We start from the raw sequence: 27,714 nt of genomic DNA on the forward strand, positions 1-27,714 counted from the left end.
GTGGCATAATACATGCTGCAGCCCCTGGCGGCCCTGGATACACCTATGCCCTGCGTTACGGGGTCTGATAAGGTGGCCCAGTACCAATTGGAAATGTACCTAGGGTACATGGAATCCATTTTAAAGAGAGAGCAGTAGGCCTGGGGTCCTGATTGGCAGGGTCCCAGGTCGACTATGTCCAAAACCAGCTAAAACACAGGGCAAAAAGTTGGGGGCAACCATAGTCAGGATGTACCTTCCTACACAACCCCCCCCCAAACGAAAGGAGATAAGGCTATCCTTGTCCAGGTAAGCCTCTATTACCTAAGTGGCCATATAAGGAAGGACCAGCTCTGGCTTGGTTTCCCCCTGTGTCATGGTCCACTAGGCAACCCCTCACCCTAAGGGTATCTGAGGGTCTCCACCATAGGGAATCTCTGTCTCTGGTGTGTCTTGGGAAAGAAGAAGGCTGATGCTGGGATGGAGTACCGAAGTGAGGCTCCTCTACCTTTGGGCTCGACTTCCTCCAATCACCATTCATCATGCGTGCCTTTCTTTCTTTAGCTGAGATGCACTGAGCTCTCAGGGTCAGCCTCTGGCTACCTAAAGCTGGAGGCTGAGTTCCTCTGTTTGGCTTACTGGAGGGACAGGTCAGGTCTGGGGTTTTTAGGCCCCATGTTTGGCTGTGCCCAACAGTGTCCAGCTGTGGGAGTTCCCTAACTACTTTTAAGGGGGATCCCTCAGGAGTCTGTTTCATTATCACTTGGCTAGGTTTACCAGCTTCAGTGATCCTAATTTTTTGATTAAGGGGTTCTTTTGGACAGGGGGCCCTTTGGGGTCCACCACTGGCCTCCCTGTCCTCTTCAGCCCTGGGCTGACTGAGGCAGGGTAGAGAGGTGCAGGTTACCTGTTCCAGACTGGGTCCCACCTGGGAAGGGTCCACTGCCATCAGGGGTTCTGCCAGGCTAGGCCTGACTACCTCTGGAGCAGTTCCTTCAACAGGGGTAGAGACAGTTCCCTGAGGAGGCTGGCTCTCACCTAGTGTCTGGGAGGGGGAAGACTTTTCTTCCTCCTCAATGCTCTCTGTTTGAGTGGAGTGATCCATTGTTTCAGGCTTCACAACCTCACTATCTGTTTGAGTAGAGGCTGAGACCATTTCAACCTTGCCAACCTTTTCAGGAGGGCACTCAGTTTGTGTTTGGGCTGTGACTGTCACAGCCCTCCTATCCTGTTCTGAAAAGTCTGTCTGAGCCTGGGCAGTGGCTACCACTGCCCTTCCAACCTTTTCAGGGAGGAATGATGCTTGGACTGGGGCTGTAGCTATTACTGCCCCACTAACCTGTCTGGATAGGCCTATCATTCTGGAATGAGCTTCTTGCTCCACCTCAGCCCATGCTGAGAGTTCCAGGTCATTCCCCAGTAAGCAATCTACAGGTAGGTTATCTGTCACTGCCACTCTCATGGGCCCTGTGACATTACCCCAGCTGAGCTTGACTACTGCCATGGGATGCCTTCTCTTCATTCCATGAATGTCCGTCACCTGATAAGTAAAACCAGGGGTCAGTTGAGCAGAGGGGACCAGATGGTCACTCACCATGGTGAGGCTGGCCCCTGTGTCTCTGAATGCCTCAACTTTCTGACCATTCACTAAAACTTCTTGTCTATACTTGCCCAAAATGTGGGGCCCAGTAGTGAAGTTGGCAAACCCCATGCCAGTCTCACAGACAAGAGTGTGGTCAGGGAACCTGGCTAAGCCATGGTCCTCCTGATTTCCCAAAGTAATGCCCACCACATTCTTGGGGGCACTCCCACCACCTGGGGGATTACCACTAGTGGTAACAGGAGGTCTAGGAGTATTACTTGGGGGTATGTTTTCCTTATTGCTATTTTTAGGGCATTTGGCATCACTTTTGTAATGGCCCACCTGTTTACAGGTATGGCAATAAGGTTTCTTCTGTTCGGAAGGAGTGTTCTGGGACCCACCACCCTTGTTGGAGTTTTGGGGCCCTTGGGAAGTCTTCTCCGTGGATTTATCCCCACCCTTCTCTTGAGGCTTGGTCGATTCCTTTTTCTGGTCACCACCCTGGTTTTTAGGCCTAACCCTGGTTCTGACCCATTTGTCTGCCCTCTTACCCAATTCCTGTGGAGAGGTCAGATCAGAGTCTACCAGGTGCTGATGTAATAACTGGTTCTGACAATTATTTAAGATTTGCTCCCTCATAATTAGATTATACAATCCTTTAAAATCAGTAACCTTACTACCCAGTAGCCAGCCTTCAAAAGCCTTAGTGGCACAATCGACAAAATCAGACCAATCTTGAGACTGCGTTTTCGGGGTATCCCTGAACAGCACCCTGTACTGCTCAGTGGTTAGGCCGAACCCTTCAACGAGTGTATTCTTCAAGACTTGGTAATTGTTAGCATCCTCCACCCTTGTGGTGAGGAGCTTGTCTCTTCCTTTTCCTTCAAAGGAGAGCCACAAGATAGCTGCCCACTGACTCTGGGGAACGCCTTGCACAGTGCAGGCCCTCTCCAAAGCAGTAATCCATTTGTGGATGTCGTCCCCTTGTTTAAAGGGGGGCACTATCTTCCCAAGGTGTTTCGTATCGAAACTCTTTTCCCTATTACTAGGTACATTGCTGCCACCAGTGGGGACTGTCCCACTTAACTGTTGCTCTCTAGCGAAAGCAAGCTTTTCCTTGGCCAGGGCAAGTTCTTCCCTTTCGATCCGCAGATTAGCTGCCCTTTCTTTCGCTTCGTACACTCTCCTCTGAGGGGACGTCATCCCTCTTTGAGAAGAGTTGTGAGAGCCGTTGGTATGAAGGGATCTGCCAGAGCCTCTTGATAGAGATCTGGCTCGTCCATTCCCCATGTTAAGCTGACCTGATAGTGGCCCCAGGAGTCCCCCAGTACCGCTATCATGTTTGCTTAAGTTGGACCTGCTTAGTCTGCCGACTTCTACCTGTCCCTTATCTGCCTCGTCCCCTGAGAGATCCTCATCCTCATCCTCCTCCACATCCTCGTTCTCGGTTGCGAGGTGAATGAGGTCAGGATCGTCCCGGGTTCCCTCGAGGGGAGGCATGTCTCCTTCTGGATTAGAAGAGCTACGAAGTTTCTCAGCTCTCCTGGCATCATAAGTCTCCAAGAGACCAATCAGAAAGGACGTTGTGGGGTTAGACCCCTGCTGAATCTTCCGGGAGTGACACAATCGTCTTAACTCCTTGAAGCTCAGCACAGTATATCCTGAAGGGATGACCTGTGGAGGGTCAACTGACACAAGGGGAGACCCAGAGTTTCCTCCTTTGTCCGACATACTGTTTCTAGTGTGGTGTAAGTGATGCACCTACCTACACTACGTGTTTACCTACTGTACCCTTGCTAAGAGTTGTAGCCAAGGTGTGCTAAGCCTTGAGGAGCTACAACAGCTGGTTCAGTAGAACTCAGAGTATTCTAAGCTTTAGTTATATGTACTAACAGTACTTGTGCGATCTTTCAACAAGATATTCTTAGGATACGTGTGGTAAAACAACAGCAAGCTCAAATCCCAACCGCTGCTCACCAATGTGAGAAGTTGGCCCGATATGCAACGTTCGCTATTCTAGCGACCGCTATGTATCGTTACAACGACCCTTATGGTGTTTGGTTGTAAGTCAACCTATAGACCAGCTATCCTAGTAGCGTGGATACGAGCAGTCTAAGGCTAAAGACTCGAGAGGGCGCGTTAAGCCAGCTGTTTACCACACATATACCCCTTGAACACCCAGTGAAAGGACACCACACAAGTGTTATGAAAATAAACAGTATATTTATTAAGAATCACAACAGCCCTGTACTCTTTATGAGGACAGGGTACTAAGCACAAACCAAATCTCTTTAGCAAATACTTCAAGTGCACAGTTTAAAGACAAGTGTCCGAGGACACGGAAAGGTTAAGGCAAGTCGGAAGCGAGGGACTCGGGACCCTAGAGTAAGGAGGCTATGCAGGCACCGAAATGCCGAGTTACCTAGCCACGAGGGCTGCGGCTGCACAAGTCTTACAGGCGTCGGGGTCTTCGCTGACGAGCCAGGAGCCGGAAGAAAAGGAGTTGCTGGCCGGCGACCAGTGACGAATAGTTCGTAGAGATCCAAGCCTGGATCGGAGATTGATGAAACCTGAAAGCAGAGGGGACCAAGTTCGTACTACTAGCCAGTAGTCAGAGGGTACCAGGAAGGCACCAGTTGGCCGTCACCTCGACCAGGTGAGTGGGCGACGCTAGGCTCTGCAGTCTCACGGACCAGGAGGCGTTGTCGGCGACCACGGTGGAGGTGCGAGCTGTCCCACGACGGATGTCGCTGTCGGCGTCTTGAGTGGACCAGGAGGGTCTGGGGTGCTTCTCAAAAGATGGAAGCAAGGGCCAGTCTGGAGCAACCAGACCGGCAGTGTTGATTCTTGGTCGTCGTCACAGAAGGGCACAAGCCAGCGGCTAGTGACCAGACAACGTGCTGAGCAGCGAGCAGAAGGGCCCCACGCAGATCGTGGAGATACTGGGAGGCTGCACTTCGGTGCTAGAGCGGCTCAGGGTCGGGGCTTCTCGGACCCCAGAGCACTCACCAGAGAGTTACCTCGATGGTCGTGCTGGTTTTTAAGAGCGTGCAGGTTCTGATGATGGCCGGTCCCTCGAGGTCTCGTCGCACCCACAGATCACAGCTGAGCTGATGACGTGGGTAGAGGTCAGAGGTGCCAGGGAAGCCGGTTCTCGTCGAGCTGGGCCGTCGGATTCCTTGAGGAAGGACTTACAGCAAACCGCAGAGTTCTTAGATGGTGCCCGCTGATGCAGGGTGACTACTCCTTAGTCACAAGGGAGAAATCTTAAGAAGAGTCTTGAAGTCCTTTCGTAGAAAGTATTCTTGATTCAAAGATGATCTAATTTGGAAGGGTCCCCGCTCCGGCCTTTATCCTAAAGAAAGGGGTGGGTACATGACTAGGTCCTGCCCTAAGGGTGGGACCAGGAAGGGGGGTAGTTACACCCCTCTCCCCTGCCGGACTTTCCCCAGGCCAGGGCTGTCGCCCCTGGAACTGGTTCTAACCGGCAGATGCGTAGTGAGCACCGGGGTGCCACTCCGCAGTCACCTTCTCGCAAAAGCCCTACCTACCCAGAATACACAAACCCTGTCTGGGACGGTGCGAACACCGCCCTCGACAGGAAACCCTTTGTCCAAGTGCTCCTCGCTGGAAGGACTCCCAGCAGCAGGAGGTCAGACTTGTGTCTGTGGTGGCAGCATCCATTTTGTGGAACTGAGGCCTTCGTTAACTTTAACCGGGGTTCACAGTTACGTACATGTCGTGTCCCTCTAGAAGGGCGGAATGCTAACCTCGTCGCCAGAGTTGGTGAGAGGACAGCATCCCGATTCGTATGACACCTTACTCGACATGTCTTGATAACGCGACACCGAAGTTACCGATATGGTACGCGTTATCATGGAACAGCCATTGGGTCTTGATTCCGCAAGCTGCAACCGGGCTCGGCTCGGGCCAGAGCTTAGTTCACGCGAGCCCATGCACTCTGCCTTCAGGATTGTCAAGGCCTGCCATAGGAGTGACTGATAGGGACTCGGGTGTCCATTGGAGGGTTAGATATAGGGCTACTATATCTAAAGCAAAGGGTGATTACACGACTTTGCCCCAGCTGTCATGCAGCCAGTTGTGTCAAATTTAGGAGGCCAGTCAGGGGTGGCATAATACATGCTGCAGCCCCTGGCGGCCCTGGATACACCTATGCCCTGCGTTACGGGGTCTGATAAGGTGGCCCAGTACCAATTGGAAATGTACCTAGGGTACATGGAATCCATTTTAAAGAGAGAGCAGTAGGCCTGGGGTCCTGATTGGCAGGGTCCCAGGTCGACTATGTCCAAAACCAGCTAAAACACAGGGCAAAAAGTTGGGGGCAACCATAGTCAGGATGTACCTTCCTACACTAGGGTTCATCCGTCCTTCTTCTTCGCCCGTGTCTTCGGCGATCTTCTTTAAACCAAAGAAGGAAGGCACCCTGAGGGCGTGTGTGGACTACCGGACATTGAACAAGGCCACCGTTAAGAATAGGTACCCTCTTCCTCTCATCCCCGTGTTGCTGGATCAACTCCGCAAGGCCACGGTGTTTACAAACCTGGACTTGCGTGGAGCTTACCATCTGATCCGTGTGCGGCCCGGGGATGAGTGGAAGACGGCTTTTAAAACTAAGCACGGGTTGTTTGAATACTGTGTGATGCCGTTTGGCTTGTGCAATGCGCCAGCGGCGTTCCAGTACTTCATCAACGAGGTCCTGAGTGAGTACTTGAATAGGACTGTAATCGTGTACTTGGATGACATCCTTATCTTTTCAGAGACCAGAGTAGAACATCATACACATGTGCAACAAGTGCTGCAGAAATTGCGAGAACATCGGCTCTATGCCAAACTTGAAAAGTGCCAGTTTGATGCGGTGGAGGTGGAATTTTTGGGATTCCTAATATCAGCTGAAGGAATACGGATGGACCCAAAAAAGATACAGGCGATTTTGACCTGGCCGGTACCAACTACGGTGAAGCACATACAGGTACTTCTAGGGTTCGCCAATTTTTACCGGCGATTTATCGCTCGCTTTTCAGATATCGTGGCGTCGATGACACGGTTGTTGCGAAAGGGGGTCCCTTTTGTGTGGTCCCAGGAAGCTCAAGGCGCTTTTCGGTTGTTGTTGAAGACCTTTACGACCGCTCCGGTGTTGGCCCATCCTGATCCTGCTTTGCCCTTCTTTGTGGAGACGGATGCTTCCGCGGGTGCAGTGGGTGGGGTACTGTCCCAGAAGGAGGAGGGCACAGGTCATATGCATCCTATTGCCTATTTTTCGAAGACATTGTTGCCTACCGAACGCAATTACACGGTGGCGGAACGTGAGTTGTTGGCAGTGAAACTGTCTTTTGAAGAATGGCATCACTATCTGTGGGGGGCCCGCCATACGATCACGATATATACGGACCACAAGAACCTGGAGTTTTTTAGATCGGCCCGGGCGTTGACACCAAGACAGATGCGTTGGGTCTTGTTTTTCAACGAATATGATTTTATCATAACATACAGACCCGCTGCTCAGCAGATCAAATCAGACGCACTGTCTCGGATACATATTGACCCGGAGGAAGTGAAATCAGGGAAGGAAAGTAGACCTATGCTTGATAGCAGGAGGATCGTGGGTGTGGCTTCGGTGGAAGAGTTTGCTTCCAAGGTGAAAGATCTGTTGCGCAGGATGGATTTGGGCCCATGGTTACAGCTGTCTCAGGTGGTGGTCCGGGATGGGTTGTTATATCAGGGTGATAGATTATTTGTTCCACCTGAGTTGAGACTAAAGGTGGTGGAGTGGTGTTACTCCTCCTCCTCCTCCTTGGTCGCACATCCCGGAATGGGTAAAACAAAGGAGTTGTGCTTGAGGTGGTTTTGGTGGGAGACGGTGGCACAGGATATTCAGCGGTATGTGACAGCTTGTCCTGTTTGTGCTATCAATAAGCCCTCACATAGTAAGCCCTCTGGTCTATTGCAGCCATTGATGGTACCCCCTTCCCCTTGGCATGCTATCAGTATGGATTTTGTCACGGACCTTCCTTTGGTGTCCGGATTCACAGCCATTCTTGTGGTAGTAGACTTGTTCACCAAAATGGCTCACTTTATACCACTTAAGAAGATTCCCACAGCTAAGGAAATGGCCTTGGAGTTTATGACTTCGATCGTAAGGTTACATGGGTTACCTACAGCAGTCATCTCAGATAGGGGGGCGCAATTTGTGTCCCATTTCTGGACGGAGCTCTGTCTGGTGCTCAAGATGGATATACGATTGTCATCTGCGTATCATCCCCAGTCAGACGGGCAGACAGAGCGCACCAACCAGACAATGGAACAATACCTGAGGTGCTTGATTACGTCCCTGTCGTGTGATTGGGTGATGGCCTTACCCATAGCAGAATTTGCTTATAACAATAGTGTACACACGGCCCTGGGAATGACACCATTCTTTTGTTCTATGGGATACCATCCTAGAGCCCTAGCTATCCAACCCACTGGGCACATGCCAGCCATTGACGAAGTGTGTAAACGATTGGGTGACATCAGGGAGGTGGCTAGGGGCAGGTTACAGGAAGCCAAGGCGGCTATGAAGGTACAGGCGGATCGCCATAGGGTCTCGGCCCCTGGTTATAAGGTAGGCGATCAAGTATGGTTGGTTTCACGTAACCTGAGACTACAGGGGTCTCGCAAACTACAGCCCCGGTATGTAGGCCCTTTTCCGGTTGTACAGGTAGTCAACCCTGTGGCAATGAAGCTGTTATTGCCATCGGACTATAAGATCCATCCAGTATTCCACACCTCATTGCTGAAGCCCTTTGTTCCGTCAGATCAGGCCTTGCCCCCTCCTGCCCCGGTATTGGTGGATGGCGAGGAGGAGTTCGAAGTTCAGGCCATTCTTGATTCTAGGCGAAGGAGGGGTAGGTTGTATTACCTGGTAGATTGGAAGGGTTATGCCCCGGAAGATAGGACATGGGAACCAGCTGGAGGGGTGCATGCGCCCCGTTTGGTGAGGTTGTTCCATAGACAACATCCCCGGAAGCCTAGACCTGTGGGGAGGATCGTTGGGGGGGGGGATACTGTTAGGATTCGGTCCCCAGTCCTCTTTTCATGACCATATTTTTCACCGTCACATGACACGCCAGCTATATAAAAGGGAGTCCTACCATAGTGTTGTTGCTTGTTATTGCAAACCTGTGGGTTCCTGCTATTTTGGTTCCTGTGAAGCTGTTGGTTGTTGCTGATTCTCACGGGCTCGTGAGAATCGTTGGAGTATTGCCCTTTTTCCCGTATCCCTTGCCCTGAGTCCCGCTTTTGTTAACTACCTGTTCCCTTCCTTCTGTCCCTTTGTTTTCCCTTCCCGTGTCCCTGTAGTTAGTTAGTTAGCTTACTTGTTTCATTTTCCCCCGTCTCTTGGTAGAGATTCGCCAACGACATCCAGGGGCTCCTGTTGGTCAGACACTAATTAGTTTCTTTTTTCTTTTTGTACCCGAGACGTTGTAAGACCAACAAGTAAGGACGCTAGGCGTTCACATTGTATACAAGTCTTGTGGTAACCGTCCGCCTCGTTAGGGGCGGATCTGACGTTTGAGCTGTATCCCGGCTGGGATTGTTTTTGACTCATTCACCCGAGAGACGAGTTGTTATCGTTTCTCAGAACTTTAGGATATCCCCCTCACTTTCCTTTTTTGAGACACAGGGTTTTTTTGTTCATGCACGTTATTTTGGCATGTTTTTTACCCTGTGAATCCCTTCACGCCCAAACCTAAACACCCAAATACCTAGTCTTGTTTTTGCAAGATAAACCCCCTCGAAGCAAAACCTGCATTTGTTTCTGGTAAGTGTATGTGTGGTGAAATACTGGATATGGTCTTTTGTTACAAAGGTAGGATTGGGGACTGAGGTTTATTGTATGGTGTATCTTTTTGTTTCCCTGTCTATGCAGGTGCGGAAGGAGGAGGAGGGTGTTATTTGACTCTACGCTCTATCGGGGTGGAAGGTTTGGTGCATTTATTTCCACCCCCTTTTCTGGTTCATCGGTTTACTCATCTGTACCATCTAGTGAGTGACCGGTGAGTCGGGGAAGTGGTTGGGACACGCCTCGTTCCTGCAGTGTGTGGGTTGGGCAGGAGCCTAACAGAATAACAAGCCCACGTTTAAATACACTGCCCGAACTTGGATGGACGTGGATGGAGGAGCTATTGCAGGGGCTGAAGCCCCTACCATGCTTGACATAATGGGTGCCCTAGCCACCTTACAGGCCCAGGTGCAGGATTTAAGACAGGAGAACGTAGGGTTGAGACAAGAATTGGGGGCAGTAAGGGCGCGTGAACCCGTCCAACCCAGAGGTCCGACACCCATTATACAGCCGGCTACGTTCCAGTATGAAGGGGCGGGACAGAGTAACCCTGGAGGCGGTACCCCTGTTGCTATCACTGTGACATCCCCTGTTCCTGTTCCCCTGGCTCAACCCGAACGATTCTATGGAGACAGTGGGAAATTTGGGATGTTCATGAATCAGTGCCAGTTACACTTTATGTGTAGGCCGGGTGCCTTTCCTGACGATGCGGCAAAAGTGGCCTTTACACTTTCATATTTGGCTGGTACTGCTGCCCAGTGGGCTATCCCCTTAGTTGAAGGCAAAGATCAGGTGTTGCGGGATTATGATGCTTTCATGGAGTTGATGCGGGGGTTATTTGCCAAACATGCATTCATGCAAGCCAGTGACTCAGAATTGCTGAAATTGCGACAGGGCAGACAGGATCTCCTGACATATATAGCGACCTTTAACCGGTTGATCTCAGAGACACATTGGCCAGCCGATAAGCGGACCTCATTGTTTTACCAGGGTCTTAATGATGATCTGAAGGATGTGGTGCCACAGGTAGTGGATCCACCGGAGGAGTGCGCCGCATTCATTGACCTGGTGGTTAAACTGAACCATCGGCTGTCAGAGCGACGCGGGGATCGTATACGTTTTCAGGTGTCCCGAGGAAACCTCATAAAAACTGAAGTGAAACAACCCCTTGGGGAACCGAAGCCTGAACCAATGGAGATAGGGGGAGTAAGGGGGCCTTTGACTCCTGAAGAAAGGAAAAGAAGAAGAGACAATAATCTATGTCTCTATTGTGGACAGGGTGGTCATTTTGCAAGGGAGTGTCCCGTCAAACCATCAGGCGCAGGGTATGGTAAAAAGGTGGCATATGTACAGGTGGAAAGGTCTCCTCTTCCTGAGCATAAAAGGCCTATTTTTCGAAGACATTGTTGCCTACCGAACGCAATTACACGGTGGCGGAACGTGAGTTGTTGGCAGTGAAACTGTCTTTTGAAGAATGGCGTCACTATCTGTGGGGGGCCCGCCATACGATCACGATATATACGGACCACAAGAACCTGGAGTTTTTTAGATCGGCCCGGGCGTTGACACCAAGACAGATGCGTTGGGTCTTGTTTTTCAACGAATATGATTTTATCATAACATACAGACCCGCTGCTCAGCAGATCAAATCAGACGCACTGTCTCGGATACATATTGACCCGGAGGAAGTGAAATCAGGGAAGGAAAGTAGACCTATGCTTGATAGCAGGAGGATCGTGGGTGTGGCTTCGGTGGAAGAGTTTGCTTCCAAGGTGAAAGATCTGTTGCGCAGGATGGATTTGGGCCCATGGTTACAGCTGTCTCAGGTGGTGGTCCGGGATGGGTTGTTATATCAGGGTGATAGATTATTTGTTCCACCCGAGTTGAGACTAAAGGTGGTGGAGTGGTGTTACTCCTCCTCCTCCTCCTTGGTCGCACATCCCGGAATGGGTAAAACAAAGGAGTTGTGCTTGAGGTGGTTTTGGTGGGAGACGGTGGCACAGGATATTCAGCGGTATGTGACAGCTTGTCCTGTTTGTGCTATCAATAAGCCCTCACATAGTAAGCCCTCTGGTCTATTGCAGCCATTGATGGTACCCCCTTCCCCTTGGCATACTATCAGTATGGATTTTGTCACGGACCTTCCTTTGGTGTCCGGATTCACAGCCATTCTTGTGGTAGTAGATTTGTTCACCAAAATGGCTCACTTTATACCACTTAAGAAGATTCCCACAGCTAAGGAAATGGCCTTGGAGTTTATGACTTCGATCGTAAGGTTACATGGGTTACCTACAGCAGTCATCTCAGATAGGGGGGCGCAATTTGTGTCCCATTTCTGGACGGAGCTCTGTCTGGTGCTCAAGATAGATATACGATTGTCATCTGCGTATCATCCCCAGTCAGACGGGCAGACAGAGCGCACCAACCAGACAATGGAACAATACCTGAGGTGCTTGATTACGTCCCTGTTGTGTGATTGGGTGATGGCCTTACCCATAGCAGAATTTGCTTATAACAATAGTGTACACACGGCCCTGGGAATGACACCATTCTTTTGTTCTATGGGATACCATCCTAGAGCCCTAGCTATCCAACCCACTGGGCACATGCCAGCCATTGACGAAGTGTGTAAACGATTGGGTGACATCAGGGAGGTGGCTAGGGGCAGGTTACAGGAAGCCAAGGCGGCTATGAAGGTACAGGCGGATCGCCATAGGGTCTCGGCCCCTGGTTATAAGGTAGGCGATCAAGTATGGTTGGTTTCACGTAACCTGAGACTACAGGGGTCTCGCAAACTACAGCCCCGGTATGTAGGCCCTTTTCCGGTTGTACAGGTAGTCAACCCTGTGGCAATGAAGCTGTTATTGCCATCGGACTATAAGATCCATCCAGTATTCCACACCTCATTGCTGAAGCCCTTTGTTCCGTCAGATCAGGCCTTGCCCCCTCCTGCCCCGGTATTGGTGGATGGCGAGGAGGAGTTCGAAGTTCAGGCCGTTCTTGATTCTAGGCGAAGGAGGGGTAGGTTGTATTACCTGGTAGATTGGAAGGGTTATGCCCCAGAAGATAGGACATGGGAACCAGCTGGAGGGGTGCATGCGCCCCGTTTGGTGAGGTTGTTCCATAGACAACATCCCCGGAAGCCTAGACCTGTGGGGAGGATCGTTGGGGGGGGTGGGGGGTACTGTTAGGATTCGGTCCCCAGTCCTCTTTTCATGACCATATTTTTCACCGTCACATGACACGCCAGCTATATAAAAGGGAGTCCTACCATAGTGTTGTTGCTTGTTATTGCAAACCTGTGGGTTCCTGCTATTTTGGTTCCTGTGAAGCTGTTGGTTGTTGCTGATTCTCACGGGCTCGTGAGAATCGTTGGAGTATTGCCCTTTTTCCCGTATCCCTTGCCCTGAGTCCCGCTTTTGTTAACTACCTGTTCCCTTCCTTCTGTCCCTTTGTTTTCCCTTCCCGTGTCCCTGTAGTTAGTTAGTTAGCTTACTTGTTTCATTTTCCCCCGTCTCTTGGTAGAGATTCGCCAACGACATCCAGGGGCTCCTGTTGGTCAGACACTAATTAGTTTCTTTTTTCTTTTTGTACCCGAGACGTTGTAAGACCAACAAGTAAGGACGCTAGGCGTTCACATTGTATACAAGTCTTGTGGTAACCGTCCGCCTCGTTAGGGGCGGATCTGACGTTTGAGCTGTATCCCGGCTGGGATTGTTTTTCACTCATTCACCCGAGAGACGAGTTGTTATCGTTTCTCAGAACTTTAGGATATCCCCCTCACTTCCCTTTTTTGAGACACAGGGGTTTTTTGTTCATGCACGTTATTTTGGCATGTTTTTTACCCTGTGAATCCCTTCACGCCCAAACCTAAACACCCAAATACCTAGTCTTGTTTTTGCAAGATAAACCCCCTCGAAGCAAAACCTGCATTTGTTTCTGGTAAGTGTATGTGTGGTGAAATACTGGATATGGTCTTTTGTTACAAAGGTAGGATTGGGGACTGAGGTTTATTGTATGGTGTATCTTTTTGTTTCCCTGTCTATGCAGGTGCGGAAGGAGGAGGAGGGTGTTATTTGACTCTACGCTCTACCGGGGTGGAAGGTTTGGTGCATTTATTTCCACCCCCTTTTCTGGTTCATCGGTTTACTCATCTGTACCATCTAGTGAGTGACCGGTGAGTCGGGGAAGTGGTTGGGACACGCCTCGTTCCTGCAGTGTGTGGGTTGGGCAGGAGCCTAACACTCAGCCCCGAAAAAGAAATAAACCAACAGAGGGATGCCGTCAGTTTGACTATCTGGTAACAGGTTGCACCACGGGGACCGAGTGAATTTGAGGGAACTCCAGTGCTATACAGTTTTATACAGTGCTCCGTGCTCTGAGAGTGACTGAGGAACGAGTGGGAGGGAAAGGCGGGTTGGAGGTTGCGGGACGCGGGAAAGGAAAAAGGCAGGGAATAATATACAATGCTATACATGGGCCCCCTTACTCCCGACCCAGGCTGCCCAACGCGGCCGTACCTGTGACAGCCACACTCCTCCCTCGGGAGTGTGGCACTGCGGTTCACCGGCTCGTTGGCCTCCTGGCACTCCACAGCCGTCCGCTCTCTCTTCTCTGTCTTCTTTACATCCTCTCCACCGCTCTCCGACTTCTTCGCTCCTGCTCCCGTCTTCCGTCCTTTGCTCCGATTCATACTGGGTGTCGACACACCCCGAATAGAGAGCTTCTGGGCATTTGTCCAGTCCGGGTCCTCTGACGTCAGGTGGGGGCGTGGTTATGTCTCCACTGTAGGCCCTGTTAAAGGCGCCCTCCTCAATTTCGTCTCTGGGGTAAGAAAGCAGCGGGCAGCTGTCCCAATCCGTCTGCGGGGAAGGAGGTGAGGCATAGTCAGCAATCCACCAATCGACAGGGGTTTCCGCTACCACCCCGTTACAAGGGTCTTCCAGGCTGGCCTTGTTAACTAGGCTGGGCGAGGCAGGGGCCACTCTCCAGGCTGTTACTATCATTCAGGTCTCCCCAGAGGTGGATGTGGTCAAGGTAGAGATGATTGGGACTCCACCAGGGGTGGCACCTTCTACCCTACCCGGCAAATATTCCCCAGATGCCACTTCAACCGAGGCACATATAGAGTGTGATTTCAATCCCAGAGTTCAGCAGGCAAGAATTCTCAATACCTCAGATATGCCTTTGGGGGAGTCGGATTCCGTTTTTCCTCCACATTTGGAGGACTCTGTCTCAAGATGCATGGGTTTTGCAAACGGGTCAGGGATTTAACCTGAAGTTTTATCAGACTCCTCAACAAGAGTTTCCTCCTTGACAGTTACTTTTTCCCAACAAGATTGCTCTTTTATAGATGCAGAAATAGAAGATCTGCTGCAGTAACATGCGGTGGATTATTGCGACAACGATGCTTGCGGTCTCTGTGGCAACGTCTTCTTGGTTCAGAAACGGGGCAGTGGTCACAGATTGGTGCTGAATTTGATAGATTTCAATCATTTCATAGTGTATAAACCTTTCAAGATGGAAGGCATCCATCTGTTAACAGTTCTGCTGCGGAAAGGTAATTGGATGTTCCGGCTGGAACTCAGGGATGCGTATCTGACCATTCCCATCTTTCTTCCTCACTGGCAATTTCTTCAATTCCGGTGGAGGAACAGGTGGTTGGAATATTTGATCCTTCCTTTAGGGCTTTCTTCGGCGCAATGGTGTTTAACCTACTGATAGCCAATCTTAGGGAACAGGGAATACGCATGATAGTGTACTTGGACGATGTTCTCATCATGGGCCAATCACAGCCCTTGGCCAATCTTCATTTACAGATGATAACATCTCTCTTGCAAGATTTGGGTTTCATCATCAATGGAACCAATTTGATTCTCTTTCCGTCCCAGATGATTGACTTTCTTGCATCATCAACTCCCAGTCGGCCCAGCTGAAGCTTTCCAGAACGAAATTGTGTGATCTGAAGAAAGAACCGACTTTGATTCTCTCTTAACAGGTGGTTTCCATACGGGTGATTGCCCATTTGGTGGGCCTGTTGGCTTCTTCAACCCAGAGAGCGGAGGTTCTCAACCCAGGGGTCCAGAAACCTCTCTGGTGGTAGCAAATGGCAGGCAGCCATTCAGGAACCACATAGGGGCTGGTCGATTTTCAAGGGGCATCTCTAAGATGCCTTCTGAGTGCATTTTACATTAAATCCCTCACTGGCATCAGCGCAGGTTTAATGTGCTGAGAAGTTTGCTGCCAAACTTCCCAGTTTTTAGTAAAGCCATCATCGAGCTGTGGAGTTCGTAATGACCAACTCCCAGGCCATATACTCTTTATGGCATTTACCACACTTACAATGTCTAAGAATGGGCATAGACACTGTAAAGGTACAGGGCTCATGCCTCTGTACCCTCACCTTAGGGCTTGTGCACCCTGCTAGAGGGGTGACTTACCTAGGCCTTAGGCAGTGGATTGCTGACATGGCACACAGGGATGTGTAATATATGGCTCCCCCCATTTGGGAAGAGACACCTCCGTGCACAACAGGAAGACTCAATGGTCTACAATGTTCAAACACAAAGTTCAAAAATGGTACTCCAAATGAGAATCTGCAAAGTTCCAAAATTGAAGATTTATTCCACTCAATTGCTTTTTATCTTCATCCATATATCAATATGCTCTTCATAAACATGATTCAAATCAACAGTAGTCGTGATCCCAATGCATTTCGGGCTAACGAGAGCCCTTCATCAGGGGATAGCTCTACAAACAAAAGAAAGTGTCTACATGTCACTATACTCGCCATACTAAATGCAACTCAAAACAACGCGCGGTTAATATAGGAACTAAAAGAATAAGTCCGCTGTAAACCTCATGCAATTCTTAAAGTAGGTCACAAAAGTGCACCCATGTTATATGTCCTTGCATTAGTGCTGATTTATGTCATTCATGAATTCACAAGAATATACAGAAGTAGATCAGGAAATTGTACTCCTAGAAAATATTTGTGAACTGCATGTTAGCACAAGCAAATATGCATGTGTCAATTTTCTTATGCCAAAATCCCTTGAGCAGTAACAAGTTCACAATCACACCAACCACTTTTTCCACAAACCTGGCAGAAGTTTTACTTTTGCCCTTGTTCGGAGTACATTTTCAACTTTTCTTTCTTTCGGAAAATTTTAGAGACAAGCTGAAGAAAACCCATCAAAACATGCAAGTTAGTAGGTTTGTACATACTGAAATGGGCATGCCAACTGTGGGGAACTACTGCTACCGATACCTCCAGGCCCAGTATGTAGAGCTCTGAAAAGGTGGCACAATAAGGGAATTGCTAGCATTCAAACACTACTATGGTACGAGCTCTGGCATAATCAGAGAGGCGATTATCAGAGCTCTTATGTCATGAGATTACTGCCATACGTTGTCGTCACAATATATGGCACCAAAGGGACAAGTAGATTTTGTTACAGGACACGCAGATTAATGGAGCAACCTGTCCTAGAGATTTTATTAAATTTCACACCTCTGGGTTGGATAGATAGATTGATAGAGAAAACTCTGCTGCCAGAGATAGATACACTTGAAAACGGAGATACATTGATATATAGAACGATGAATTTGCAAAGATAGAAGTTGAATAGATAGAGGGTCATGCAGATAGAGGGACTGTAGATTAATGGACCGGCAGATGCATATATAGATGAACAGGTAGATGGGTGGATTGACACACACTCAGCGGTAGATAGGATTGCAAAAATAGACTGCACAGCGCATATTCAATTATTAATGTAATAGTTAAATATTTATATAAGCACAACAAACAAGAGCACTGGTAACAAACTAGGAAGACATGCAGGCAAAACTGCAGACTAAGCTGATTTGCAAGCATAGGCGTAGTCCTCAATTAAAATACATACAAGAGTGCAGGTATAAATGCATTTCATTGCGTACATTCTAAAAAATGAATTACTTTATAAATAATAGATTAAAATTTACAACATCTGGTATACTCCGATTTAGCAGCAATCAGGTCAACTAAAGCAGCCCCAGAAGAATTTACAACATCAGTAGCAAGAGTCAGGACAGATAAAGCTGGAAGGTGTCCTGTTCTGTGAAGAGCTGATAGAAAGCTTCTTGCTATCACGTAAGGATCTAAACACATAGGCAACCCCAACGTAAATATGAAGTACAAAATAAACACTGGAAATTATCTCCTTGTGAAAGAGTAAAATGCTGTCACTCAAAGTGAAGTCAGCCAGTGGCCTAAAGTAGGCAGACCCACTGCCCCTTTCTGTATTCTGTAGTGGGTGAAACAACATTTGAATGACACAACAACCTACCAATGGATGGAGAGGTTAAAGCCTGTTAGAAGGCGACCTCAAGGGAGACAGGAAGTGTACCTGGTCACCCTGGGACCCACCCTCAAAGTATCGTAGCCGAGCACAGGCGGGAGACTCCTCAGGAGGAAGAGTCTCGAATCTAGGATCGTACATGCTGCACAAGCACCACAAGACAAAGAGACACCACACTGTAGGTTCTTAAGAACAGATCTTTATCTATCTATATCGTAGGATCTTTATGATCAGCAAGGTTGCAATATACAAGATAGAGCGAGGGCTCAAGAGTCTCGGTAGGGATATGGGTAGCGGGACAGTCTTTGTGGATCAGGGTCAATGCAGGTGCGTATCTGGCGCACAGCTCACAATCCTCGAGCCGTGGGATACGATGTGGTCTTTGGGGTCCAGCCGGACCGAGAGAGTCTTAGGAGCCGCGAGTCACTCAGCAGGGCTCAAGCACGATGTCCGAGGTCTTACGATCTTCAGGGGAGCCACGAGTCACTCAGCAGGGCTCAAGCACGATGTCGGAGGTAGTGTGACTCACTGGTTAGAGGCGGCAGACCCGAGAGCAGAGGACGGCCCAGGACCAGGGTTCGATTCCCGGCGCGGCAGGTTTCTGGACCAGGGTCAGCGGACTCGATAATTCTCTCGCCTCGGTGCCCACTCTGATCAGCGATCACACTCGGCAACTCTGGGCACTAGCTTGCCTCATCTTCACTAACGGCCCCACCAGACCGCCGGGGATGCCTGGTCTCACCATGGAGATACCCATTAAGGGACCATCTCTCAGGGAAGCCAGGAAGGGTTTCGCAGCGGTCGAAGCGCCTTGGGACCCTCCGGGTAAGGAGTGCGCTATATAAATGCCTATACATACATTTACATACATACGATCTTCAGGGGAGCCGCGAGTCACTCAGCAGGGCTCAAGCACGATGTCGGAGGTCTTACGATCTTCAGGGGAACCGCGAGTCACTCAGCAGGGCTCAAGCACGATGTCGGAGGTCTTACAATCTTCAGGGGAGCCGCGAGTCACTCAGCAGGGCTCAGATGGTTCGGCAGAAGTCCTTCTCTACCAGGGGGAGCCGCGACTACGTCAGCCGGGCTCTCGTCGTTCCAGAGTCGAATCTGCCAGATAGTCCCAGAGCACCCCTTGTTATAGTCCAACTCCTCTTTGATGTCCGGAGTCTGTCCAGGCAGGGGTCTTGACACCTGGGGGTTGCTTGTTGGGGTTTCCTGCCATGTCATCCTTTGATCCTTTCAGGACAGGTTCGGGAGGAGTCCCAGACACACAGCAGGCATGGAGCGAGCCCTCAGGGAGGCCAGTGGGGCGATTGAAACTCATCTCCCAAGGGGAGGTCGGAGGTGCGAGTGAAACTGCTCCTCCCTCTCTCACTCAATGGGAGCGCACTGTCTTTCAGTCTGGGTGGCGCCGCTAGGCCTGAGTCGCGCTGGGGCCGGGCAGCCATCTTAGGTGCACGAAAGCGGGCACACGGGCCTCGTGGTGCCGGGGAAATGGAGGGCACGGACGGGGAGGTCCGGGGTCGTGCGTGTGTGCCCTGGATGGAAGGGTCGGCTAGGCCGTGTAACTCGGGGGTTGAGTGAGGTCCACGGGTCAGGGTATGTGGCTATGGTTCAGGGAGGGCCACGCCATGCGGCCGGGTCTAACAAAGCCCCTTTAAGTACATATATTATACTTGTAATTTTAGTAAAATAAAATATCTTGGTTAACACCAGATCTAAAATGGAAAACAAAGCATGTGTCATTCTGTAGGTGTGCACATTTGTGAAGAAACACCTGCATGCCTCCAGAATAATGCAACAGTAGCCACATCATTGCACCTTTTTTGTTCTCTTATTTTATCATGTGCAGCAGTGGGAAAGCATAAACATCTTGACTTTGCCAAAGTGTGATCATAATAGTTGTAGACCTCATGTTCCTTGTGTAGATCTGTTCAGATCTTCTGATCTCTGGAGTTGCACAGTGTGGAAGATGCTCAGATTACCTGTCAGGGTCCTTTCCCAGGCTCTCTGATAGTATAAAGGGCTCCCTTGCAGCAGTTGCTTATGTTTCTCGCCGTTATTGTGATGCTCTATGTTGCATGGTCCATTCACTGGTAAAGGCTCCATCTTGTATTATTTGATATTGTGTGATAATATGAAGCATTCCCTAGATAAGAAGGGCAGCATTTTGTTGCTATGGATTTGACATTGGAGTCTGTCGTTGGTAGAGTGTCTCACTCACAGAACAAGGAACCTTCTCTGGTGTCTTGGTAGCTACTTTAGTCCACACTCCTCAATAGGAGGAGATCACGGAAGGATCGTATGCCCTAACTCGGCAGACTGCATCTTTACTTTTGATTTTTAATTTTAGAAGTTCTTCAACACACTTGTCTAAATGAACAAATAAATGTCTTATTGAATGCTTGGTGATGGATTGTGCATTTCAGTTTACTCAGTGTTTCTTTTTCTCAATCTAATAGGTGAAATAAATGCAGTGATAAATGAACAAGGTGAACCATTAAACACTACTCATGTAGGAAGTGATGTAAAAACAGTATATCTCAAAATCACTTTCCTTGAAGACTAATGCCTCGCCAAAGTAGTTTTCTACAATAGAAAACCCGAATGGTTCAATGAGGTCTATACTTGGCTCTTGGGCATCAGATAGTTATTGAAGACCTAACACACTTACTAAGTCTGCTGAGGTGTTCATTACGAAGCAAGAGCTTTCCTGGTATCAGAACCCACAGAAGAGAACCCGTATGAATATTTGGAATGTGGCAACACAGGCAGAGAAAGAGCAGGTGCAACATCAGAAACTTCATTCGAGAGAAAAACCATATTGTTGGACTGATGGAAAAATGTTCTTTGCAATGGAAGACCTAATGCAGCATCAGAGTGTCCATGTAGAGGAGAAACCATATCAATGTACAGAATGTGATAAAGTATTCCATAGGAAGAAGAATCTAAGGCAGCATAAAAAAATACACTCTGGTGAGAAGCGGTACAAATGTACACAATGTGACAAGGCATTTATCACCAATGGGCACCTAACACAACATCAGAAAGTCCACACTGGGGAGAAACAATATAAATGTAATGAATGTGACAAAGCATTTAAAACCAATAGACAGCTAAAACGACATCAGAAAGTCCACTCTGGGGAGAAGCCATATCCATGTATAATGTGTGACAAAGCATTTATAACAAATGCAGAGCTGAAGCAACATCAGAAAGTCCATAGTGGCGAGAAACCATATAAATGTACTGAATGTAATAAAGCTTTCAAATGGAAGGATTATCTAAAGCTACATAGGAAACTTCATACTGGGGAGGATCTGTATGAATGTACAGAATGTAATAAAGTGTTCCAAAGCAAGACAACCCTAAAGCAGCATAAACAAATCCACACTGGGGAGAAACCGTATAAATGCACTGAATGTGATAAGGGATTTATTGCACAGCAAACATTAATACACCACCTGAAAGTTCACACAGGAGAGAGACCATATCAATGTGCTGAATGTGACAAGGCATTTATTACAAATGGAGAGCTGAGGCGACATCAAATAGCCCACAGTGGAGAGAGACCATATCAATGTACAGAATGTAATAAAGTGTTCCAAAGAAAGAAGCATCTAAAACAGCATAAAAAAATCCACACTTGTGAGAAACTCTATAAATGTACTGAATGCGACAAGGCATATATTACCAATGGATACCTAACACAACATCAGAAAGTCCACACAGGAGAGAAACCATATCAATGTGCTGAATGTGACAGGGCATTTATAACAAATGAAAAGCTGAGGCAACATCAGAAAGTCCACACTGGAGAGAGACCATTCAACTGCACTGATTGCGAGAAGGCATTTAGTAGAAAGACACATCTAACAGAGCATCAGAAAGTCCACACAGGAGAGAAACCCTATGAGTGTACAGAATGTGAGAAGGCATTTATTAGAAAATCACATCTAATGCGACATCAGAAAGTACACACTGGGGAGAAACCATATAAATGCACCGAATGCGACAAGGCATTTATTGCCCATGGGAACCTAACAAAACACTTGAAAATCCACACTGGGGAGAAACCATATAAATGTACGGAATGTGACAAGGGGTTTATTGTACAGCAAACATTAATACACCACCTGAAAGTTCACACAGGAGAGAAACCATATGAATGTACTGAATGTGATAAGGCATTTATTACAAGGCACAGGTTAATTGTACATCAGAGAGTCCACACAGGGGAGAAACCATATGAATGTACAGAATGCAACAAGGCATTTATTACAAAGCAAAGGTTAATAGTACATCAGATAGTCCATACTGGGGAGAAACCATATAAATGTACAGAATGTGACAAAACATTTAGTGCAAAGCAAAATTTCACACACCATCTGAAAGTTCACACTGGGGAGAGACTATTCAACTAAACTGAATGTGAGAAGGCATTTATTAGAAAGTCACCCTTAATGCAACATTAGAGTGTCCGCACCGGGGGTCTACAGAATGTGACAAGTGATCTATTATAAACCAAATGTTAGCCCTACATCAGAAAGTCCACTCAGAGGAGAAACTATACAAATGCACAGATTGAGACAAAATATTTAATGAAAAGCAAAAATTTGCCATCAATGTGCTTAATGTGACAAGGCATTTATTGTAAAGCACAGTTTAATGTAACATCAGAAAGTTTACACAGGAGAGAAACCATATCAATGTACAGAATAAAATAAAGTGTTCTAAAGGAAGACCAACCTAAAGCAACATCAACAATCCACCCTGGAGAGAAGGCGAATAAATGTACTGAATGTGACTGTTCATTTATCGGCAGGGCCCGGCTGATACAATAACAGTGTCAATACAGAGGAGTAAGTAATGATGGTTAGGAATGTATATCATTTATCTAAATGTGGCAAGGCATTCTTTATAAAGGCAAAGCTAATGAAACATCAGAAAGTCATTGCTAGTTAGCCACCTGTCCTCCAAACTAAAGCGACTACATAGCAGACCCCGAAAAATATACTCACACACTCGCTATGGCCAGTCAGATTTTATCAGGTGCATGTATCTTTTGGACCTACTGCTTCGTTCTGGCGAGAGAACTTAAGCTGGAAAGGTACAGATCTTCTGTTTATTCAGAAAGTGAATGAGTTATAAAGGTGCCTTTAAAACTTGTTTTTATCTTGATGTATTTGCTGCCTGTTCAAAACAGCGGTCAAATGTCAGTTTTTCTTTTTACTAATAGCTGCTTATCTTGAAAAATTATATTTATTTTCCATTCTCCTACTACAATGAGTGTTTTTTGTCAAGGGAGCTGTTGAACAATCATTGTGAAACAAAGGGTTGTAGGATACCAGTTGTTTTTTCTAAAAATATATAAATAACTTGCAAATGAATAGTACAAATATTCAAAAAGTCAGGAATTATGAAATCACATTTTTTAATATTCAGAAGTGTGATGCAAACAGATTTTAATAGAAGCAAAATAGACCAGAACACTTTACCTGGTGATGTGCAAAGGACAAATGTTTGCAGAAACTCAATTTCAAAACATTGTTTGTACACTATATAGTTTTATCAGTAAAACTGCATGTCAGTGGGAAATCTTGTGAACATTTCAATGGGCAATCTGCTCACTTCAAATGACATTGTGCTACCACTTCATGCTTTAGTTATGTAGTTAATAAAAGTGATAGTTTTTAAATATGATTTGAGAAACCTTCCTGCCCTTGCCCTGATGACAATGCTGTTAATGAACAAAGAGGCAAGTCAGGGGTATGCTATATGCAGCTAGATTTGTATTGTTTATGGAGAAACGTTTAGTCTAGTAAAGCATACAAAATAGTTTTTGTACAGTAGACCCGTTGAACTAACATATTTGAAGGTGCTCTCATATTTAACAAGGAAGAAAATGGCAGCTCAGTGAATTAAAATATTTGCGTAGGATCATATTTGAAAGTAGTTTATGGGTCACGAGCATTGCAATTAGATTAAATTATTCAAGTCGCAAGACCTGCAGGTCTGGGAACATTGTTATGATCATCAGAGGTTTTTGACATAGCCATCATTACAAAGGGCCTATAAATTCAAGAATCTGAAAATCCACAACGGGAAGTAACTAAAGCCATAAATGTGACCTTATGCTGATCAGATAGTCCATATTGGCAAAAGAAACGTGTTTTTGCAAAACGTTTCTTCGTAGGAAGAACCTAATGTGTCAACATGCATTCCAGGAAATATCTGTATCTGTCTTTAGTAAGATAAGACATTCATTACAAAGTAATAGCTGACTCTTGATCAGAAATTATACACTGGGGAAAAGCCATTTGAATATTATACACATGAAAGAGCATTTCCTACCAAGCGCTCTCTGATGAGACATTGAAAAGGCCACCCATGTTTAAGATGTACTGATGGTGAAGTCTTTCATCTGAAACAGTCATCATTTGCTACGTCAAACAATCTACACTTGCACTCATATAGGGGAAGAAATACCTGAAAAAATTGTGGAACAAGGGAACAGAAATACTGGCAGTCATCGTAGGTGCCAAAGGATTAGTCAAGCATAGGTCCCAGAACAACTTCGACCTTTCCACAGAGGTGACAATGTGCACACTCCAGAGAACAGCACACTTCAACAGAACTCAAATGTTACACAAAGCAACAGCTAGATTTTGGGCTACTTAATGATAATACCTGGCTCTGCCTATGTACTCAGTTATGTGAAATATGTTCTGCAAGGTCTTCTAGGATCGTATCCACAGTTGTGGGGACTTTTGTGATTATATCCAGAGTTTATCTAGGATGTTATATTCATGCTGCTTATTGTTGACATGTTGTTTCTTTAATTAACAATACAGCCTTGGAGAGTACAAGTGGACTTTTGGGGTTGGTTGACACTGGCCTTAGAGGTTTGCAGCCCGAAACTATGTGTGCATTAGGTTTATGGTTTCCTGTGAGACAGGAGCTGCCACAATTTGCACAGACATTGCAAGACAGTTTACTGGACTACATGTGAATAAGAGGCTTCCACTTACAGCAGTGATTATAATGACCTATCTCACGAGTTTGAAATAAATGGATTATTTCCTCCTTTGCACAGTGTATTTTCTGAACATGCTGATCTGTAATTAAATGAACATTTGCTTAAAGTACCAACTGCAACCCTAGATGTGTGAATACTGTAAATATTTTCAGACTATACAGTGTATATAGTTATAGTGTATATAGTTATTTACTTATCTAAAGCACTCTAATGTTTATTCAGATTATGCATGTACAATAGAAAAAAACACTTCAATATATCTGTTTGTTTGAATAGAGAAATACAAAGCAAAAGGTTTATCTCCCCGTGAGCATTATAACAAAAAGATTAACTATGTGGCCACCGTTGGGGGAAAAATGGGAAATAGTGAACAATGAGACTCGAGGATTTATGTTTAGAGGCCATGGAGAGGAACTAGAGGAACTAGAAATAAATCACACACAACTGAGAGAGAAGAGGTTAAACTCCTACATCGACCTCCCCTACAAATATCCACCCACACAAGTTTTTGTTAGACTCCCCTCAGCCACAAACTGTGGCATTATTCATCAATGGGCTTGCTAACAACACCCCCATACTGACCAATGGCTAGAGTGGAGAAACAGGGAAGGGGAAGACAATTCAAACATAAAATCATAGGGATCCAAAAAAGAAATACTAGTGCAGAAAATAGTCTAAAACTGGCTCAGGAATGTTCACCTTCACACTTTTTTCTGGATTTCCTGGTTAGAATTAAAATAAATATAGGATGCTGGTGTCGAGTTTTTTGTAGCCCCTCACTCTTCCTATCAGCATGTTTAGCAACATGTTTCAGCAGATTTGATGTAGCCCATACACGGGTCTCACAGCTTTCATCAGGACCTAAGATCCCCTATATTCCCCTTCTCTCCTACCTTACTTTAGCAGGTTAAGGATAGACCCAATCTGGGATGGCTCTGATAAATACACTGCATTAGTCCCTGTAAATGAAAATGTAACAGTAATAACCATTATTTCATACTGAGAGGACTGACTCTGTGTGGTACAGCAGACTAACATGCATATGTTCAATCTTATCACACTCATGCCATTCATCCATTGTGTTACCATTCTGCTTTTCACTTTCTTTCTCATTAAATTAGCTCATTTATGACTAGGAAGAGAGACACATATCAATCTCCCACCCGTGATCAGCAAAAGCATTGTGAATATATGGGTGGGATATCCGGAACATCTTTGTCTTGAGTAAATCTGACCGAGTTTCACAGTAGTTGTAGCTCAGAAAAGTGCAGGAGCGAAGGCGGCTACCTGTAGTCTAACATTAGTTGCATAGGGGAATAATTTACATGATTATAAGCTTTACCAGGTGGCTTTCCTGCCCGTCAGTATATCTATTTTCATACAGAAGAAAACAAAGGAGGGAGTGGAGAGTTGGTGTTCTACACAAACACTTGGGGTGGTTTCAGCCTCCCCTTACTAGTAAAAAAAAATCCACCCAAGGAAGATTGCAATTAAATAAAGGCTGATCATAGAACAAGTGTGTTTCCTACATTGGTAGGGAGCACATTGTGTTTCTGAAATACACCTCAGACACCAAATGGCCCTTGGTGTCATGCTTCATCATAGCGGTCTTTGCATTCCTCTACGGAACGCGTTGTGCAACTACCAACGAATGGGAGCACTGAAGTAATCTCTGCGTGGTGTGAGTGAGGTGGTGAGAGGTAGGGTCAGGAGTGAGTGGTAAGTGAATGTTTAAAAATACCTAGCATCTTAGGAGTAAACAAAATTAATAAACCTTGGTACCGGTATTAATAAAATGGTGTGAAGTGGAGGTGTGTTGTATTAATGTACAAAACCTCCTGCGTGTGTCAACTTGTATCAAAGCATGCTGTTTCTTCTTCAGGACAGGTACACAGATCCCTACCCCACTCACATGTATGGTTTGACAATGTCAACTGTACTAATATTATGTGTAGACAGAGACTACAAAAAAGGGACTCAATGGTCACAGTATTATAAGAAAAAAGGAAATTCCTTAGTCGCAATCTGAAAAAGAAACACAATGTAGGGAAAATCAGGTGGATAAGTTATATTACAGATGTAGCATTCGTGGCCTGTATGAGTAATAAATACAGTGTCTATAACTGGAGCAAACAACAAATTATCCATGTCAGTGAGGTGTCCTGTAAAAAAGAGAGTACAAATATAAGACATACACACAAATAACAAAACCACACACACTAAAAGAACAATGGCTCAGGGTCAGCAATTGTCATAATGTAGAAAAACTGTTAAAAGGGAGAAAGATCACACAGTTGTTGTTTTAGAAGCCAATGGCATCATGAGCCTTAGAATGATAGGGACCCTGTGCACATTGCACTCTGTGAATAAAAACGATCGTCAGTACTGCTGCATCCGGTCAATGCATCCTGCCAGTGGAAACAGATCTGGCCTCTCTAAAGCGGCTATGCCGTACTCACGTGTACCAAATTGCTGCCTCGCATGAAAGTCCCCTTGCGGCTCCGTCGATGCAGTCATGTTGATGGGAGCATGTATTTATACTGTGCTTAATTGGCCTTATCGGTCCCGCCACTGACGGCGTGTACGTGTGTTTTGGGAGCGCTCCATCTGTGGGCCACTAGGGTGGTTACGGAGACTGCTGATGACCCAGAAGTGTTTTAAAACCACCTGGACGTGCCTTTGGGACTAGAATGTCCACTTCCAGATGGCGGCGTTTGTATCAAGGAGCACTTCTCACCATGCGCTATTAGTAACAAAGAGCGGACTGTCGAACCCTGGTGGTGGTGCCACAAGCACTGTTGACTTGTCTTTAACCTGGATAGCCAGATTACAGCCTACACTCGTTTAGGACTAGGACAAAATTAAAAAATATCTTGAAAGAAAGCCATTAACTGTCAGGGTGCACTTAACCTTGTGTGAAAAAAAA

General features: G+C 46.7%; 1 protein-coding gene across 1 annotated transcript in view; it reads left to right on the forward strand.

Annotated features, from left to right (window-relative positions):
* Positions 1 to 24,837, forward strand: part of LOC147709834 (uncharacterized) — a 38,318-nt gene extending 13,481 nt beyond the window's left edge. The window contains exon 2 of the mRNA XM_086928284.1: positions 20,212 to 24,837. Coding sequence (XP_086784410.1) covers positions 20,494 to 22,173 — 1,680 coding nt within the window. The 5' untranslated portion in view covers positions 20,212 to 20,493 and the 3' untranslated portion in view covers positions 22,174 to 24,837. The remainder of the gene's footprint in view (positions 1 to 20,211) is intronic.
* The last annotated feature ends 2,877 nt before the right edge of the window (positions 24,838 to 27,714 follow it).

The sequence above is a fragment of the Lissotriton vulgaris genome, chromosome 6 (genome assembly GCF_964263255.1).
Source record: "Lissotriton vulgaris chromosome 6, aLisVul1.2, whole genome shotgun sequence".
Classification (NCBI taxonomy): domain Eukaryota; kingdom Metazoa; phylum Chordata; class Amphibia; order Caudata; family Salamandridae; genus Lissotriton; species Lissotriton vulgaris.